At 38.3% G+C, this 17,666-nt stretch overlaps 1 protein-coding gene across 1 annotated transcript in view; it reads right to left on the reverse strand.

The window, feature by feature from the left end:
• The window catches only part of UXS1 (UDP-glucuronate decarboxylase 1), a 171,866-nt gene that overhangs the window by 35,664 nt on the left and 118,536 nt on the right, over positions 1 to 17,666 (reverse strand). Inside the window, exons 3-6 of the mRNA XM_009997949.1 lie at positions 8,729 to 8,756; positions 5,957 to 6,005; positions 4,268 to 4,311; positions 400 to 460 (exon numbers count right to left, since the gene is read on the reverse strand). Of these exons, the coding sequence (XP_009996251.1) occupies positions 400 to 460; positions 4,268 to 4,311; positions 5,957 to 6,005; positions 8,729 to 8,756 (182 nt within the window). The remainder of the gene's footprint in view (positions 1 to 399; positions 461 to 4,267; positions 4,312 to 5,956; positions 6,006 to 8,728; positions 8,757 to 17,666) is intronic.

The following is a 17,666-nucleotide window of genomic DNA, read 5'->3' on the forward strand; positions in this document are numbered from 1 at the left end:
ACCACGTCTATTCCAACTACTTGCTATCACTGTTGAAGCAACAGACTTAATAAAAATATCCAGTATTTTGAAGATGTAAAGTTTTAAAAATGTAATATTAAGAGCTCCATAGCCTATTTTCCATTCTCTGCAAGTTTAAGCCATCTGGGAGCACAAGGTGAAAGACCCCTTGGCAATGCAGTCCTGAGATGCTACAAGCAGAAGCTTAAATGGCAAGTCAAACCTTCAAACAAGAACCCAAATGTATTATCTATGTGTTCTTGAATTCAAGAACATCAACACAGAGTAAATGAAGTACTACTCTAAACTCCATGCAGCACATGACATACAAGCTTTTTTTAATTATTATTATTATTTTATTATCTTCCAAAAACAACCCCTGAGGAAATACTGACTTACCAGGATTCTTTTACGATCCTTTTCTGATAAAAATTTCACTGGTGGGTATTTCTGGGTGAAACTACAGAACATATGAAAACAAAGAAGAAAAAACAGGTAAGTTTCAGCCTTGCTTCTTTTTTCACATATATACTTTTGAAATTTGAAACACTACTCTGACAACCTCCCACTCTTCAAGTTCAACACAAGAAAATGCCTATGCTTTGTAAAACCGCTGTGAGAAATACAAAAATTGATCTGTAAAAAGTGCTTTCAAAATTTCTGCTTAATGACTTTCTAGAATAAATTACTTGACTTCTGTATTTTAAGAGCAGAACTGGTGCTATGCATAACATCACAAAAGAACAAAACAACAAAATACAAGCAGCAACTGGACTTTTAAGTTTTAAAAAGCAAACAACCTTCATCAAACTTCTGGAAAAGAAAACAAGTTGCTTTGCTTTACTGCATTGATTTCAAACATGTCTCTGCAAAGCTTCAATGTGAAGTTTAGGATATAAAGTTTTAATTCTCCTTAAGAGTTTCAGAGTAATCAATGAAAGTTTACAATCAGAATGTTGGAGAAAGTCTTTTGAAGATACCTCACTTTTTTTTTACCGGAGTGCTTATGTAGTATGAAAACTAATTTTCTTCTCAGAAATAGCTAGACTGCCACAGTTTTCACCATCTTCAAGGTACTTTATTTTTTTTGCACCTTCTTTAGAGGAACTTAGTAAAGACTAAACATCCTAAAATAAATTACGTGAGATACAAATCCTACGTGCTCTCTCAAGCTTAATACTGATTCTCAGAACCTTGGATGATTTCATGGACATGGAATGAGCTAACTTCTTTCTCCCTCCACTGGCATGCATTCTACATTCAGAATACTCCTTCAAAGGAAGGTGGGAAAGGTGTAGACTTTAAATATTTATTTCAGTAATTAGCATTGTAGTCTTGACAATATTGTAATAGCTCAGGTCTTTCTCACTGAATTATCAGTGTGACATTGGACAGAAATCAAACTATGGTTACTCTTCTCCTCTGGTAGGTCCACATTTTAGAGATACAATTGGATGTAGCACATAGGAGGTATGTATGTCAAGACTTCACACTGAGGCTCCATTTTCATCTATTCACAAGTAGACTGACTGAACTGACACTAAGCCTCTTGCAGTACTGGCTCAACAGGAATTCTCCAGAGGCAAAACAGAGATGCTTCTGTGCTCATGACAATTTTCCACCCCAGAGTGAAAGCCATTTTCAGCTTCCTGGATAAGGGAATACAGCAGCAGAATCTTCCAATGTTATCCATACAGGAAGACTGAAATAAGAAGCTACCTAGACTTGTCTTAAATCACCATGTGGGTCACTAAGGGTAATGTTGTTTCTTTGATTTAAGCTGAGAAGCAATAGAAATAGCAGTGCATAAATATAATGCAGACATGTAGAACAGCCTTCCTGTGAGAGAAAGGCAAATACACCACCACCACCAAAAGTCTTATGGAGTTCAAAAAAAGTGAAGTGTCAAGTAACACAGTACAAGGTAAAAGTCAGTTTTCTCCATTTTTAAGGCCAGTATTTTAAGCTCAGGTTATTCCAGCATGGAGTAATAATGCTGTCAGAGAGTCTTCCCTACCATTTTTGCTCCTTCCATTACAACAGTACTAATTTAGATATAGTGGGCAGGAGTTAGGAACTGATCCAGCTTTCACGTTCATCTTTTGGCAGCAACGTTGAGTTTATCTTGACCTAATGCTTGCTTTGATGACTTACACAGCAATAGTTTTGCTGTGCAAATTATTAAAACAACTTTCAAACTTCAGCTTCAGTTAAACAATCTCGTCATGAGACCAGCATTAAGGAATTCTTGTCTATCCTGCTTCCCAAAAGTACGATGGTGGCTTGCTTTCAGGTTTTATCAGCTTATGGGGTAAAAACACCACCAAACTTTACCGTAGAGAGCAAGCTTTGCAAACAGGAACAGACTTCAGGCATCTGACAGTGAGTAGCTATTGTCACTTTACATAGGTATAAAATTAAAAAAATATTAATTGCAACAATCCACATACAGTTGAACCAGCACAGATAAATGGTCACACTATTTGAAAAAAACTCAACAACCATAAGAGCTCATATTTTTGTATGGGCCAAAGGGCCCATAAGCCCACATTTTGTGAAAGTAGAGTTCCCAGATCAGCTCATACAGAGGTAAAAAAACATTTTAGTTCTTTCTTCTTATTGCTAGACATTTTTAACAAGGTTCATCAATACGCTGCAACCACTCCTCAAAATTAAAAGGGCATTTTGATGGTTCCTAGGAAAACCCATTTCTCATTTGAAAAAAGATAATTATTAAAAAAGAACCAAGCAGGATACTCTCGCACAAAGGCCCTCTGTGAATGGCAGGAGGAAATACCTAAATTGCCAGCAACAGAAGCTGAAGATATCCTGGGTTATCAATAAAGAGTAAATAAGTCAATTGAACTGAGACAGGATATAAACAATTTCATCTAAACATGTAATATTTACTCTCTAATTTGACAGCTATAATTGGTATGGTATGACATACAGCTACTACAGGTGATGATGCAGTCTGCAACTGGTTTCATGTTGCCAATACATTGCCTAGTTCGATCCATGAATTTCACGCTTCTATTGAGAGATGAGCAATCAGATCACAAAAATAAATTGCATGTGGCAGGTCACTGAATCTTTCAAATCAATTAGAAAAAACAGAACTGACAGCTTTTATACCAAAATAGTGCAGGTGTTGAGCATACCACTGGATAACAGCAAAAGGATTCTGTTTCCCTCTCCAGAGAAACAGCACACAGCCACTTGTATGCCATTAATAACCATTCAGGCTTACTGGTACTGCTTGGCAAACTTGACTTGGCCCTTTGTAATGTATCATTCTTGGCTAGCAGTTTGCTTGGGACATCAACAGTACCACTTCTGAAACAGTATCACTGTCAAAAGCAGCAGTATCCTTGTCAGAGCTGACGATTCCCACTCCTGTTCCAGACTTCATTTTGTGTTGAAAAGCATCTGCCCATGAGAACTCTCAGATGAAAGAACTCATCTGGCAGAAAGACAACCAGCATGGCAAGCAAGAGAATTATTTGCAAAGGGAGACTGAAATGCATAGTTTCCACATCCACCTTACTAGCAGCACTCAAATATTCTGCTGGCTTAAAAGCAAGAAAACGTTGCAGGACAGACACAAGCAGTCAAGCAGAAATGGATCAGGCCTGGATTTTTTTTTTTTAATAACTATGTCAATTTAAGGTGCTTGTGGAACTACAGCATATATTCAACATATCTGCAGCTCATCAAAAAGCTTGTCTGCTTTTCCTTAATTGCATCATCCAGTTTAATTCAACACATCACATTCCGTTACAAATCCTGAGAGTGAGTCAGTTGGGTTTATCCAAAGCACATGAACAGGCTAAGATTCACAAACAAATCACTGTACTTCAGCTGAACCATGGTAGTGATCATGAGTGTGGGAAATGCGATGTAAAATATATTTGCAGTCTCTCAAAGCTGAAAACATTGTTTTAGCACACATCTAGGTTGGACGTCCTAAACTATGGTAATCTGCTCACCAGCAGGACTCAAACCAGCAAATTCCTCCACTGGATTTGAACTTTATAAAAAACTAGCACTTCCAGTTTACTTTAGTGGGATTAATCAATCTGAATACCTTAAGCGTTAATGTCTTGAAGAATTCAAGGGCCTACCCTACTTAGATATGACAAAAATCCAAAGGCACTGAAAGCATAAGCAAAACATTTATCTCAAGCCTACAACTACAGAACTGACCACTAGAGAACAGAAACTGTGCTTTTTATCTGCTTCCCAAGTTTTGCAAAAAAAGGCATACCTTTTTTCTAGATCTTTGATTTTCTCCCTTAGAGGTGCAACAGCCTAAAATAAAAGAATAATATTTAATCTCTGAAGAACAGAAAAGGATCCACATCCCAAAACATGCATTTAGGAAGTCACTAGAGAACAAAACCCATGGTAAACAGTCTCCTATGAAGAGCTTCACTGAAGACATTCCAAGAAGCTTGCATCTTAAAACACCTTTCATGTCAAAAAGTCCTAGAACCTTGTACACCAAAAATCAAATCACCTAGTAGTGTGAAATCCCTTAGTTTATCACTGAAAACAAAACACTTCAAGGCAATGATTACCATAACCTTGTTTATAAGAACATCCAATATATTAAATCCTATTTGACGAAGTAAAGTCATAAGTGACTTGTTTGAGGTTGTCAAAGGCAACCTATATTGAGCCACAGCACAACAGGACATTCAGTAAAACCTCAAACATTTCAATGGACAGCAGATACACAAAATTAAGAGTACACAAACACAGAAATACAGGCATTAGCTCCAGTACAAAGGCTGTAGTTCTCTGAGAACATGGTTTGTGAAATTAAAGAAACATGTTCAAAAATCTAATATACATATTACATCATGATTTGAGGATATAACCAGGCTTTAAAAAAAGGTTTAAAGGAAATTTGTTAGAAAATATAGTTCACCAACCAGGACTTCTGTTTGCTTTTTCACTGCTTTGAAAAAGATAATCACTTAAGCCAGCATCAGTTTCAGGGTCTCTTTCACAGGACCAAAATTTCTAACAGTCCTGTCAATTTTCAATAAGTCCTTGAACTCTTCTTTTTAAGTTTACTAAAACCTTGTCACAAAATTTACCATCTAGGACCATAAAAAAGCTCAAAACTCTCAGAAAGTTATCACTTGAAATGGTACTATATAGCAACACATCACCAGCCAGCATTAGTCTGCTTTGTATAAATACTGCTGGTTAGAGCTAGACAATTCAGGAACTTCATGAACTGAAGTGGCTGCATATTCACATTAAGAGAAAATACAGTACTGTAATTTACATTCATTAAATATCTAGCTCTGTGGAGCACCAAATAGTTCTTGAAATAGTTATGCTTATTCAGATGGTTCAAGATACTGCATAACCAAAGCTTTAAAGAAATGCTTGACTTCAGACCTTACAGTAACTCTGATCTACTAGTTGAATTTCATTCATTTGATCATTTTTAAACAACTGGATTTTCAGAATATTTGTTGTAATGTTTACGAAAAAAAAAAAGGATGAAAGAGAAAGTAATGCAAAAAGGCAATTAAAACACCATCTTTCAATTGATTTTTAAGCAATTTCAGTGTGCTTCTTGCTGTCTCACATTTTGTGAGAGTGACAGAGGAAAAAATGTATATATCCTTCAGTGACAAAAACAGTTCTCAGGAGGACTCTTATCACAGTCTTTGTAGCAAATGAGACAGCAGAAAAGAAGAAAACTTAAAGAAAAAGGTTTGAGAGGGAAAAAATTAGGAGAGTCACAAATCTGTTTCAGAAACTTTGCTATAGTGAATAACAGTCCAAAAATTTATATACAGATGCAAACTCAACGTGTTGAATTATTTTAGTGGAATGGAGAGTAATGACATAGAACTAAATACATTCTTTCAATATGAAATGAGTGAAATAGAGTCCTCAAAACAAAACAGACTACAACTATTAGCAAACTCACCTCCTCTATTTTACTTTCCACCTTCTGGTCCCCATTTTCTTGAAGAGACCTGTTGGCAAGAAAAGAAAAAAACATAATCCATATCTAAGCAAGGGTTGCTGCACTGCACCTGCATCATGCTTTTCCTGTTAAAACAGTTATCTTCCAAGAACACCAAATTTGTATTATTTCAAAGACAGAGCAAATTACAGCAGATGGTCTAATTCCTATTGAAATCAGCTAGTCCTGCCACCAAGTTTGGCAAAAACTGAGCCAAAGCCAAAGGAGTAGTAACAATGAAGATGATAACAAAAAAACATTAATTCTACAGAAAACATTAACTTAATTATAGAAAAGTGTCTAATAGCTGCACTATGGTAGAAATGTTTTTGAATGTAGCTTTACTATGCCTTATATGTCTATTTGGAAGGCTCTGTTTACTGTATGCTACAACTATGCCAACAAAACACCTTCTCTTAATACCGCAACTGTAACTGTAATTTCAATCAAAAATAGAGAAAGGCAAATGTGTCTTACCTTTGACTGAACTTTTACAAAAACAAAGAAACCTGCCCTGGTTTGACAAAACAGTATACCAAAATTTGTCTTAAGTGACAAGTGGCAGTACTGACTTAGCACACAAATGATACTTGTTTGAAATTAAGCCAAGCTTATATACACTGAAGGGTGAAGGACTATGAAAATGGTACTAAGAAGTTGTCCTGCACAAATCTGTGTCGTCTTATCTAGCATCTAAATGTGTAAAGTATCCCCATTAGCTGTGTTCATTCTTTGAGTAAACTTCTACAGGTATAGAGTGTTTAATTTTAAAATTTCACCTCTTGCATCTAGAATATGCAATTTTCCTTAAGTTTGCATATTTTTTTTCAATTAAATCTTCTGAAAGGGGAATTATTTATGTCACAGTAGTAAGTTTTTGCATACTAGAGGATTCATGGGTGTCCAAAATAAAACGGAGTTCTTTCAAATAAAACAGAGCTCCTTTACTTGGGACCTGAAGTCATTACACCTAGGGAAACAGAAGATCCTTTGTTAAGCAGATATACATATGCCACACTGCTAGAAGTCAGAGCAATGATTCCTTTCATATCCCTCTGTAAAACTCGCTTACTAAAAAGTCAGGTCAGTCTATTACTGAGGCAAAAATTACATTTATCAGAATAATTTTGTCATATTAGCACAGAGTGCAGTAAATTCCTAGACTACAACACACAGCCCATGAACCATTTTTTCAAAAGAAATTGTAACTTATTGTAATAGTGGCAAGTAAAAACCCTCAAGCTAATTTACTACGAGGAAACAATATTAAGTAATTCTTGTGAATTTTTCAAATGTTTTCCTAAATAACACATCTACAAAAAGCTATGTGAACAATCTGTGGAATACATAGCCTTTCCTCTATGCTAAATGAGCAAGGAAAATTTGGAAAACCCCTCAGAACATAAAAAGGTTCTCTCCTACTGCTGTTTATTCACAAATCCTGAAACTCAGAGACTGGTACTCTGCAATTTAGTTTTTAATGAGGTCTTCTTCCTAAAAAAAATCTTACTGGCTGAGGACCAACATCAGACCTTCAAAAATAAAGTTTTGTCCCTTGATAGCTCTATAATGAATGCCTCAAGTAGTCTGATACAGTTAATGACAGAATTGGTAAGGACAGATTATTAAGGAATGAACACACTGGATCCCATGCCCAACAGCCCTCCTTAAACCTTTCTCTGAGGTTCCTGTTCTTCCTTTGGAAATGCTCAGCTCCTTATTTAAGAGTTGCTAAACTGCCATAGTTTGCTGGTCACAATAACATGATAACCTAAACAATATCTCCATTTGCAAGCTGCAGTAGCTCAGCAGCTGTTTGCCTAACAGCTGAATACTTTGTAGCAAGGAAGGGAAAACTCCAAGAAAATTAAAGCAGACAGCCTGGGACAGGAACAGGTCCCAGGGTTAGCTGTCCGGGGTGAATAAGCCCACAGATAGGCCAGTAATTTTCTTACTTTGCCTCAAGTTTTCTTGACTGTGCTGCTAAGCTTGGCAACAGACTACCAAAATCCTTCACTAGCAAAACAACATCGTGAAATACTCTGTCCTCTAAATAACAGACTGTCCCAATACTCTTTTCACCTTCTTTGTCAGTTGTGTCTTTCTGGTGAATTTTCCCATTGGACTAACACTCATATACAAGCAGAAGTGTGAAAATCTGCATGTTTTGCATGCCTTTCTATTTCTAACTGCAAAAATTCTGAGAGGGCAGTACAGGATTTTTTTTGTTTTTCAGCAGTTAAACAATCAGATTCTCTCTCAACTAATTGTGGAGGAGGAAAAATCCTCAAAACCACAATTCTTATTTAGGTATGGAAATATAATTATGCAAAGCAGTGGAGGATCTGCTGCTCTTCAGTGTTTAAGCCTGCATTGTCACTGAGATATGGTCAGATCTGTGCTGACGAAAAGCAGAATCCAAGCTTATGTACACAGCTATGCTAACCAACATGCCTGAAAACATCTCCAAAGCCAGAAGAGGAATCTGTGTAAAGACAGGCAGATGCTGAAGTGAGAGTAAGATCCTGGGTGAGATCTGCAGCAAACATATAACCCCTTTTGAGACTGAACACCTTGTACTTAAAAAATTGTATCAGCTGCTTAGCAACTATCCACACAACAGTTTGAGCTGCTGTTCTATTTTCTCCCTACTTGATATACAGTGACACATGTCAATGGGAAAGAGAATTTATTTCAGGTAAGGATATTCGAAACAAAAATGATATACATTACCTCATATTGACAAAGTTTCCCCATACAGCTGGAAAATAAAAAAACAGAACATTACAGTGTCAAATAACAGTACAGGAAGTATTTTTTTTCTATTATCATCAGAAGGTATTTAAAACAATATTAAGTATAATCACAAAGTATCTCCATAAGTTACACATTTTTATATATATTTATTTATATTTAAACACACCAAGTGACTAGAACAGTTTGGAAGGGAATTCTGGTGAAATTACATGAGACTATAAAAAAGAAGGAAAATAGAGTAATTCAATAAAAAAGGACTATTTCAGTACACACCCAGAATTATCTGACCAGTAAATCAGCAGATGTCCTTATCTGATCGTTATTCCCCACACTGTATTACATAAACAAAACGTACAACAAGACTCTGAACTATAATTCAACACTGTACACAGATGGAACAAACCAGAGCTCTGGACTTGTTCATCAGGGATACTGAAAAAAAATGCCAAGAGGAAGAAAGTAGTTCTGTAGACATGAATCACAGAAACTGGAAATGGTTGACTGACAAGTAAAAAGACTGGCCACTACAGGCGATAGCTGAACTAGTCCAAAGATTATGCCACAACAGTCCTGTCATGTAAATACTATCTCTAAATATGCACATATGGTGATGCAGATAGGAAAGGTACCTAAGCAACCCTTTAGGGGGATAGCAAAGCTGCTAAATTGCTCTCAACTACAGAGTGGTGCTGAGTAGTTCAAAGAGTAACTCAAAATGAATCTATGATAGACTATAAAAAAAACTGTAGGAGGGCACTGTGATATCTGTGGTGGTACTATAAACCCTGTCACCTTCTGAAGATAAGGAAGCTTTACATTTATAACATACAAGCAATAACAGCCAACTGAATTTAAAAAATACTGTGGATTTTGTGTTAATTAGGTAAAGTCATTCTCTGTGTGGAAAAGCAATACATCGTTGAACACCAAGTTAAATCCAACCTTCTGGCTAAGACTTTATAATTATTTATATTAACATTAATGGAAGTGAAGATGACCATCTGGCAACTACAGAATTCTCAAGTTATACATTACTCAGCTATAATTACTATCAGTTATTTTTCTCAGCTACAGAAACTCATACAAACAACATAATGTATTGTTTGCATAGTGGCAGGAAACATCTGGACTTAGTTGTTGAAGAAGAAATTGATGAAAAAACAAGTTGCCAGCTGTACCACAAATACCACCCTACCAGTTTTGTTACAAAGACAGTGCATCTACACTGCATACAAGAACGTGGCTTCCTTCAGAAAACATGTTAATAGTGTGTGCTCAGTGTCCATGGCAGGGAAGGAGGAGCTCAAAATGGCATTAAAGTACTTTCAGAAACACTATGCTTAATATCCCAGTTCTGTAGGAGTAAATGCCCTTCAATTAAACTTCTTGGAATCATATTTTATACCACTGAAAAAAAGAATGAAACTGCAAATTGAACCACATAAATAATACCATATGGAGGGATGTGAAAACCTGAAGTCTCACTCAGATGCAGAGAGATGCAGAAACTCACCTGAACATACTGCCTTATCAAAGCATCTGAATGCACTGGTCAAAGGAGGATGTCTGGCTACTGTGTGCTCACATACAGCTTACCTCAAAGTTGAGGGGATCAAAGGTTTTGCCCTACAGTGGAATTAAGGCTTTGTGCATTTTTTTTCTAAATGCATACCACAGTTGTTTTATATAGCAAGCTTACACAGCTGCATAACAAGCAGTATGACTCTAGCTTACAAAAGATTTCCTTGACTTGTTGCTTCATTGCCCTAAAGGCTATGAGCCAAGGCCAGTTTGACATTCAGGGAAGAATGATGGAAACATACCAAGGCCAGCTGGCAATGTGCACTTGCAGTCCAGAAAACCAAACGTGTCCTGGGCTGCTTCAAAATAAGTGTGTCCAGGAGGTCAAGGTAGGTGATTCTCCTCCTCTACTCTGCTCTCGTGAGACCCCACCTGGAGTACTGTGTCCAGTTCTGGAGCCTTCAACATAAGAAGGACATGGAGCTGCTGGAGAGAGTCCAGAGGCATGCCACAGAGATGATGAGAAGGTTGGAACACCTCTCCTATGAAGACAGGCTGAGAGTTGGGGTTGTTCAGCCTGAAGAAAGAAGGGTCCAAGGAGACCTCATAGCAGCCTTCCAATATCTGAAGGGGCTACAGGAAAGCTGGGGAGGGACTTTTTACTAGGTCTTACAGCAAGAGGAAGAGTGCATGGATTAAAACTGAAAGAGGGGAGATTTAGGTTAGACATTAGGAGGAAATTCTTCACCAAACAGGTAGTGAGACACATGCCCCCCACTCCCTGAAAGTGTTCAAGGCCAGGTTGGATGGGGCTCTGAGCAACTTGATCTAGTGGGAGGTGTACCTCTCCATGCAGGGACATTGGATCTAGATGACCTTTAAGGTCCCTGCCAACCCAAACCATTTTATGATTCTATGAAGTGGACCCAAGTCCACCAGCAGAATGATGCAGAATTACAAGCCCAAATCCAAGATGAAGACCCTTCACAGGCATCAAAAAAACCCTTGCCCATCAAGTTCAGGGACCAAAAGCTACAGACATGTGGATGGTTATAAAATCTTCCATACCAGCATGGTCATGTATCAGGCACTACCCATAAACCCAGTTTTCAAAAGCATCAGTCTCCTAATGTCCCCAATTTGAGCACCTGACTGTAAAAGCCAACTTTTAAAAAAACTGCAAGAGCTATTCATCCACAATAATAGTTCTACATTAATTCTCTAACCTTAAAAGATTTAACACCTTGACCCTCATAGCAACACACAGTATATACTCTTTATAAAGAGCTTCCTATTTAACCAACTAGAAGACATCTCTGCCCTCTACTGAAACTCTATACAAGGGAAGAATTCATGATTAATTGGACTAGAAAGACAGAAGCATGATTTTAGAATAAAACAATTAAGATGCTCATCTACAAGGGAGAAGAAATAGACCCTCTATTTATTCTCTCAAAGACTGTAAACCTCACCCAGTGACCAATTAATGTAAGAATAAGTTACCGATAAGGAAAAGAGAAGAATACCAGAATTGTTTTGAGACACACGAAAGCCTGGTTTAATAGCCTATAGGAGAAAGGCGTAGTCCTATTTTGACTCTATCTGTTCTGGGATGTTTTTTTCCTACTTAATCTCTTCCATAAAATAATGAGAAAAAACCATTTTTATAGTAGTATTTTTGCATGGATTAATCACAAGTACCATGAAGATTAAAAATACATCAGAGGCACTAATCACTCCCACAGACATCACACTTAGAAGTGGCAGCTTCCAGAGAAGAAGAATGACATGTCTTAGATAAAGTGATAAAGAGCTGTACTTTTAGAAAAGAGGAGATTTATTTCTTAAAGCCTTAATCACAGTATTACTATTAAAGAGGTATTTACATTTTGCCAACTAAACATTAATCACTCAAGGCTTTCAGAAAACCCTAATCCACTTTTTTGTTTGATGTTTGGTTTTTTTTCCTCTCCAACCCCTGAAAGATAAAGCTATAACTATTGGGCAAGCACAGCCTTACGGTAAAATTCTTGTACATTTCAAAGACTTGTTAAAACTGCCTTAAACAAAAGCCAATAAATTACACAGGAGTAAAGAATTATTTTCTTTCTACTGAATACCTTTATATTCCTGGAAATGTAAAGGTTTAGCTAGTTTTTCTAACTAGTTTTTCTAGAGAATATCCTTTCTGAAATAATGTTGGATGCAAAGCAGTACAACAATTGAGCTATTTTCAGCAAGGGAATACTCCAAGAGCTATCCTCTGGATACAAGCCAACCCTCCCTGCATGAAGTAAATAAAACCAGCCACAAAACCAAACCAACTACAAAATCTGTTAAGTCATACTCAAAGAAGTAGAACAGAAATCCCAAACAATTTGTTGTTAAGAATTTACAGGAAAAAAATATTTACTGGAAGAGGCATCAAGCATTGGAACAGGCTGTCCAGGAAAGTGGTGGAGTCACCATCCTTGGAGGTGTTAAATAAATGTGTAGTAGACACAGCACTTCTGGACATGGTTTAGTGGGCGTGGTGGTGTTCGGTTAACAGTTGGACTTGATGATCTTAGAAGTCTTTTCCAACATTTTCTATTATTCTAGTGAGACTTTTAGCTCTGACCAGATGCACTTGAAAGCAGGCAAGTTATTCTAGATCTCCAAAATACAGGAACAGGATATAGGTTTTCAGCTGAATGTTCTTTGAGTCTCTCATCTGCAGTAATACTTACTGTATAGGTTTCTATAAACCACAGATTAGCACTCCAGGAACCTTGCATGACTAAATTATCTCATCCACAATAGGTTGTGGAATGAGGAAAATATCAATACCAGAATCTGAAGGGGAGGAAAATCTCAAAGGAAGTTTGCGCCTTTAACCTAGGATGATCCCTCTTCTCTGTCTCTCTTTAAATTACATTAACATCAAGTCATAGGCTATCACAAGTAAACACAATCTGAAATTATTAGTGACAATACTAGTTTCAGCATCACACACATTTTAAATCGGGTGTTTTAAAAAGTATGACCATGATGCTCACCCACTTTGCAGATCTCAATTAGATATGTAATAATGTAAGGAAAACTATTATTTCTTTAGGAAATTATTATTTCCCACACAATATCCTTGTTGCTAAATTGTAAGACCTCACCTGGACTATGGTGTTCATCTCTGGGGTCTCCAGCACCAGAAAGACATGGACCTGTGGGATCAGGTCCAAAGGAGGGTCACAAAAATTATCAGGATAGAACACCTCCCCTATGAAGGCTTAGACAGTTGGGGTTGTGCAGCCTGGAGAAGAGAAGGGTCTGCCAAGACCTTATTAAAGACTTTCAGTACCTAAAGGAGGCTTATAAGAACAATGGAGAGAAACTTTCTACCAAGGCCTGTAGTGATAGGACAAGGAGCAACAGTGCTTATCTGAAAGAAATCAGGTTTAATTTAGATAAAACGAAGCAACTATCTACTAGGAGTGGTGTGACACTGGAACAGGTTATCCAGGGAAGCTGTGGATGCCTCCTCCCTTGAAGTGTTCAAGGTCAGGTTAGATGGGACACTGAGCAACTTGATCTAAGTGCAAGGTGTCCCTGTTCATGACAGGAGGGCTAGACTAGATGTCTTTAAAGGTTCCTTCCAACCTAAAGCAATCTATTATTCAGCTAATGCCTTGCAAACTGCATTTTACAATTGAGATTCCATAACAATAAAAAAAAATACAAATCAAACATACCTTATTGTAATTCCAGCAGTTTGCTAGTTTGTTTCAGAAAAGTACTATACTGATAAGAATATGTGGCAGTATTAGTGGAGATAACATATAATTACTAATCATAACTTTGTATTATGGAATATCACTTTCCTGGGTGAAGTTTATGATTAAGTCTCTGGGGAATTTGAGTATAAATAAATACATTAATCTAATTAATTAATTCTAGTATGTGTATATCGATTTCTCTATGACAAGTAGTTCTTCCTGTTTTATTTTCTGAACTAACATGTTATTCAACAATAAAATTCCTGTCTCAAATCCAAGACAGCAGACAGGAACTGTACATATTACCACATGGGAAGTACCCTAGACACCAGGATACAGGCTTTTCTGAAGGGTAAGATCATCTGTCTTCAACTTGGATAACACCACCACTCTGTCAACCTCTCAGCTAGTCATCACCTAATAAGACAAAGGCAACACAGTCACCAGGATATTTTTTTTACCTTCTCTTAAGAAAGAATACTTAAACTTTGGAAAACTGATACACTCCTGCAGCTGTGATAAATGACATTATACAAATTCTCTTTATAATGGTGAATGGAGCTTCATACTGGATGGGAAGCTAACTATGAATACTTATTCTAACATTTCAGTTAACATCATCGCTTTATGACTGAATTCTGTTTTATCATCACCCAGCAGGGAATTTTTGACAACTCTTCTGTTAAGTCTTTCTTCCAGTTCTCTGTTAAGTGTTCCTACTTCTTCCTCTCCCATATTTTTAGTGTATTACTACTCATCCATTTTTGTCTATCCTTTGTACTTTGCCACAAGTAAGGTAATGCACTCCAACTGTTACTTCTTACAAACAGAAAAAATAACCATTCAATATTTACAATAAAAAAGCAGAACCCATACAACTCATCACAGTTATGAGGTCAAACAGGATCTTTGTTTTTCACCACCACATACACTCAAGTGTGCCTGAACATCATAAAACTTTACAGCTTTGAATCCACTGGCTTGAAACAACAGAGTGGTTTGTAAATAAGTTGACTTTCTACAAAAAGTTTGAATTCCCAAGGGAGAAAACAAAAGGACTTTATCCTCTACCCAAATGGAGTATTATGTAAAAATTACATTCTGAATGGGGAAAAAATTGTTTTGGCAATGTGAAAGTTAAGAAATCAAAATTGAACTGAACACCTTAAGTGTCTTTCCTTAAACAGCAGCAGATGATGAAAAAAAGCTATGAACTAACATCTATACACAGATAAATTTTATCTACACAATTCAAATAATAGAATCATAGAATGATTTGGCTTGGAAGGGACCTTAAAGAACATCTGGATCCAATCCCACTGCATGAGCAGGGAAACCTCCCACTAGATCAGATTGCTCAGAGCCCCATCAAACCTGTCTATGAACACTTGCAGGGAGGGGGCATCCACAACCTCCCTAGGCAACCTGTGCCAATGTCTCACCACCCTTACAGTAAAGAATTTTGTCCTCATGTCCAACCTAAATCTACCCTCTTCTAGCTTAAAACCATTACCCCTCATCCTATCACTACCACACCCTGGAAAAAAGTCGCTCCCCAGCTTTCCTGTAGTCCCCTTCGGGTACCTGAAGGCTGCTATAAGGTCTCCTCAAAGCCTCTTCTCCAGGCTTAATAGCCCCAACTATCTCAGCCTGTCTTCATAGGAGAGGTGCTCCAGCCCTCTCATCATCTTCATGGGCCTCTTCTGGACTTCCTCCAAGAGCTCTATAACTTTCTTGTGTTGAGGCCTCCATAACTGGAGACAGTACTCCAGGTGGGGTGTCATGAGTGTGGAGTGGAAGGGCAGAATCACCTCCCTCAACCTGCTGGCCACACTTCTTTTTATACAGCACAGGGCATGGTTGAATTTCTGGGCTGCAGGCACATGTTGCTGGCTCATGTTGAGCTTCTCATTCACCATCACTCCCAAGTCCTTCTCCTCCAAACTGTTTTAAATTCATTCTCCGCCCAACCTGTATTTGTGCCTGGGCTTGCTCCAACCCAGATGCAGGACCTTGCACTTCACAGAATCACAGAATATTAGGCATTGGAAGGGACCTTTAAAGATCAAGTCCAACCCCCCTGCCAGAGAAAGACAAAAAAAAAAAAGAATAAATAAATAAATTCCCCCCAAAAACCCCTAGGGAAAATCACTCAGAAAGGCATCCAGACAGGTCTTGAAAGTCTCCAGAGAAGGAGACTCCACAGCCTTCTGGGCAGCCTGTTACAGTGCTCTATAACCCTCACAGTAAAGAAGTTCTTCCTCATGTTGAGGTGGAAGTGCCTGTACTTGAGTTTGAGTCCACTGCCCCTTGTCCTATCACAGGGTACAAATGAAAAGAGGTTGTCCCTGCCTTCTTGATGCCCAGTCTTCATGTATTTATAGACATTAATTAGACCCCCCCTCAGTCTTCTCCTCTCTAGACTGAAAAGACCCAGGTGTCTTCACCTTTCCTTGTCCGTTAGGTGTTCCAGTCCCTTAATCATCCTTGTAGCCCTCTGCTGGACTCTCTCAAGTAGATCCCTGTCCCTTGTGAACTGGGGAGCACAAAACTGGACACAATACTCCAAGGAGGTTTCATCAGGGCTGAGTAGAGGGGGAGGAGAACCTCCCTCGATCTGCTGGGGACACTCCTTTTAATGCACCCCAAGATAACACTGGCCGTCTTGGCCATGAGGGCACATTGTTGTCCCATGGGTAACTTGTAGTCTACCATGACTCCAAGATCCTTCTCCAGAGAGCTGTTCTCTAGCAGATAACCTCCTAGCCTGTAATGGTGCATTCTGTTGGTCCTTCCCAGGTGCAGGACTCTGCGCGTGCTCTTGTTGACTCTCATTAGGTTCCTCTTTGCACAGCTCTCCAGCCTGTCCAAATCTCGCTGAATGGCTGCACAGCCTTTAGGTGAATCAGCCAATCCTCCCAGCTTCATGTCATCAGCAAACTTGCTGAGAAGACACTCTGTCCCGTCATCAAGGTCACTGATAAAGATGTTGAACAGGTCTGGTCCCAGCACTGATCCCTGAGGGACTCCACTAGTTACAGGTCTCCAGCTGGACTCTGCACCATTGATTACCAATCTTTGGGTTCTATTGTGTAGCCAGTTCTTAATCCATCTCACTACCCATTCTGTTATCCCACATATTCTGACCTTGCTCACAAGGACGTTATGGGAGAATGTGTCAAAAGTCCTGCTAAGGTCAAGGTAGACTACATCCACTGCTCTCCCTGCATCTACCCAGTCACAACATAACAAAAGGCTATCAGATTAGTCAAGCCCTTGGTAAATCCATGCTGACCACTCCTGATAACCTTCTTCTCTTCCATGTGCTTAGAGATAACCTTCAAAATTAGCTGCTCCATCATTTTTCCAGGAATGGAGGTAAGGCTGAATTGTCTGTAATTACCTGGATCTTCTTGCCCTTTTGGAAGACTGGAGTGACATCTGCCTTCTTCCAGTCCTCAGGCACCTCTCCTGTTTGCAATGATCTTTTGAAAATTATGGAGTGTTGTAGGGCAATAACATCAGCCAGCTCTCTCAACACTCCTTGGTGCAACATGTCGTTTTACAGAAATCCTGCCTTCCCCAATCTAGACAGCAAGTCCTGATTTTTCAAATGTCTTTGAAAAAAAAAAAAAAAAGGG

The sequence above is a fragment of the Chaetura pelagica genome, unplaced genomic scaffold (genome assembly GCF_000747805.2).
Source record: "Chaetura pelagica isolate M959 unplaced genomic scaffold, ChaPel_1.0 scaffold123, whole genome shotgun sequence".
In the NCBI taxonomy this organism is placed as follows: Eukaryota; Metazoa; Chordata; class Aves; order Apodiformes; family Apodidae; genus Chaetura; species Chaetura pelagica.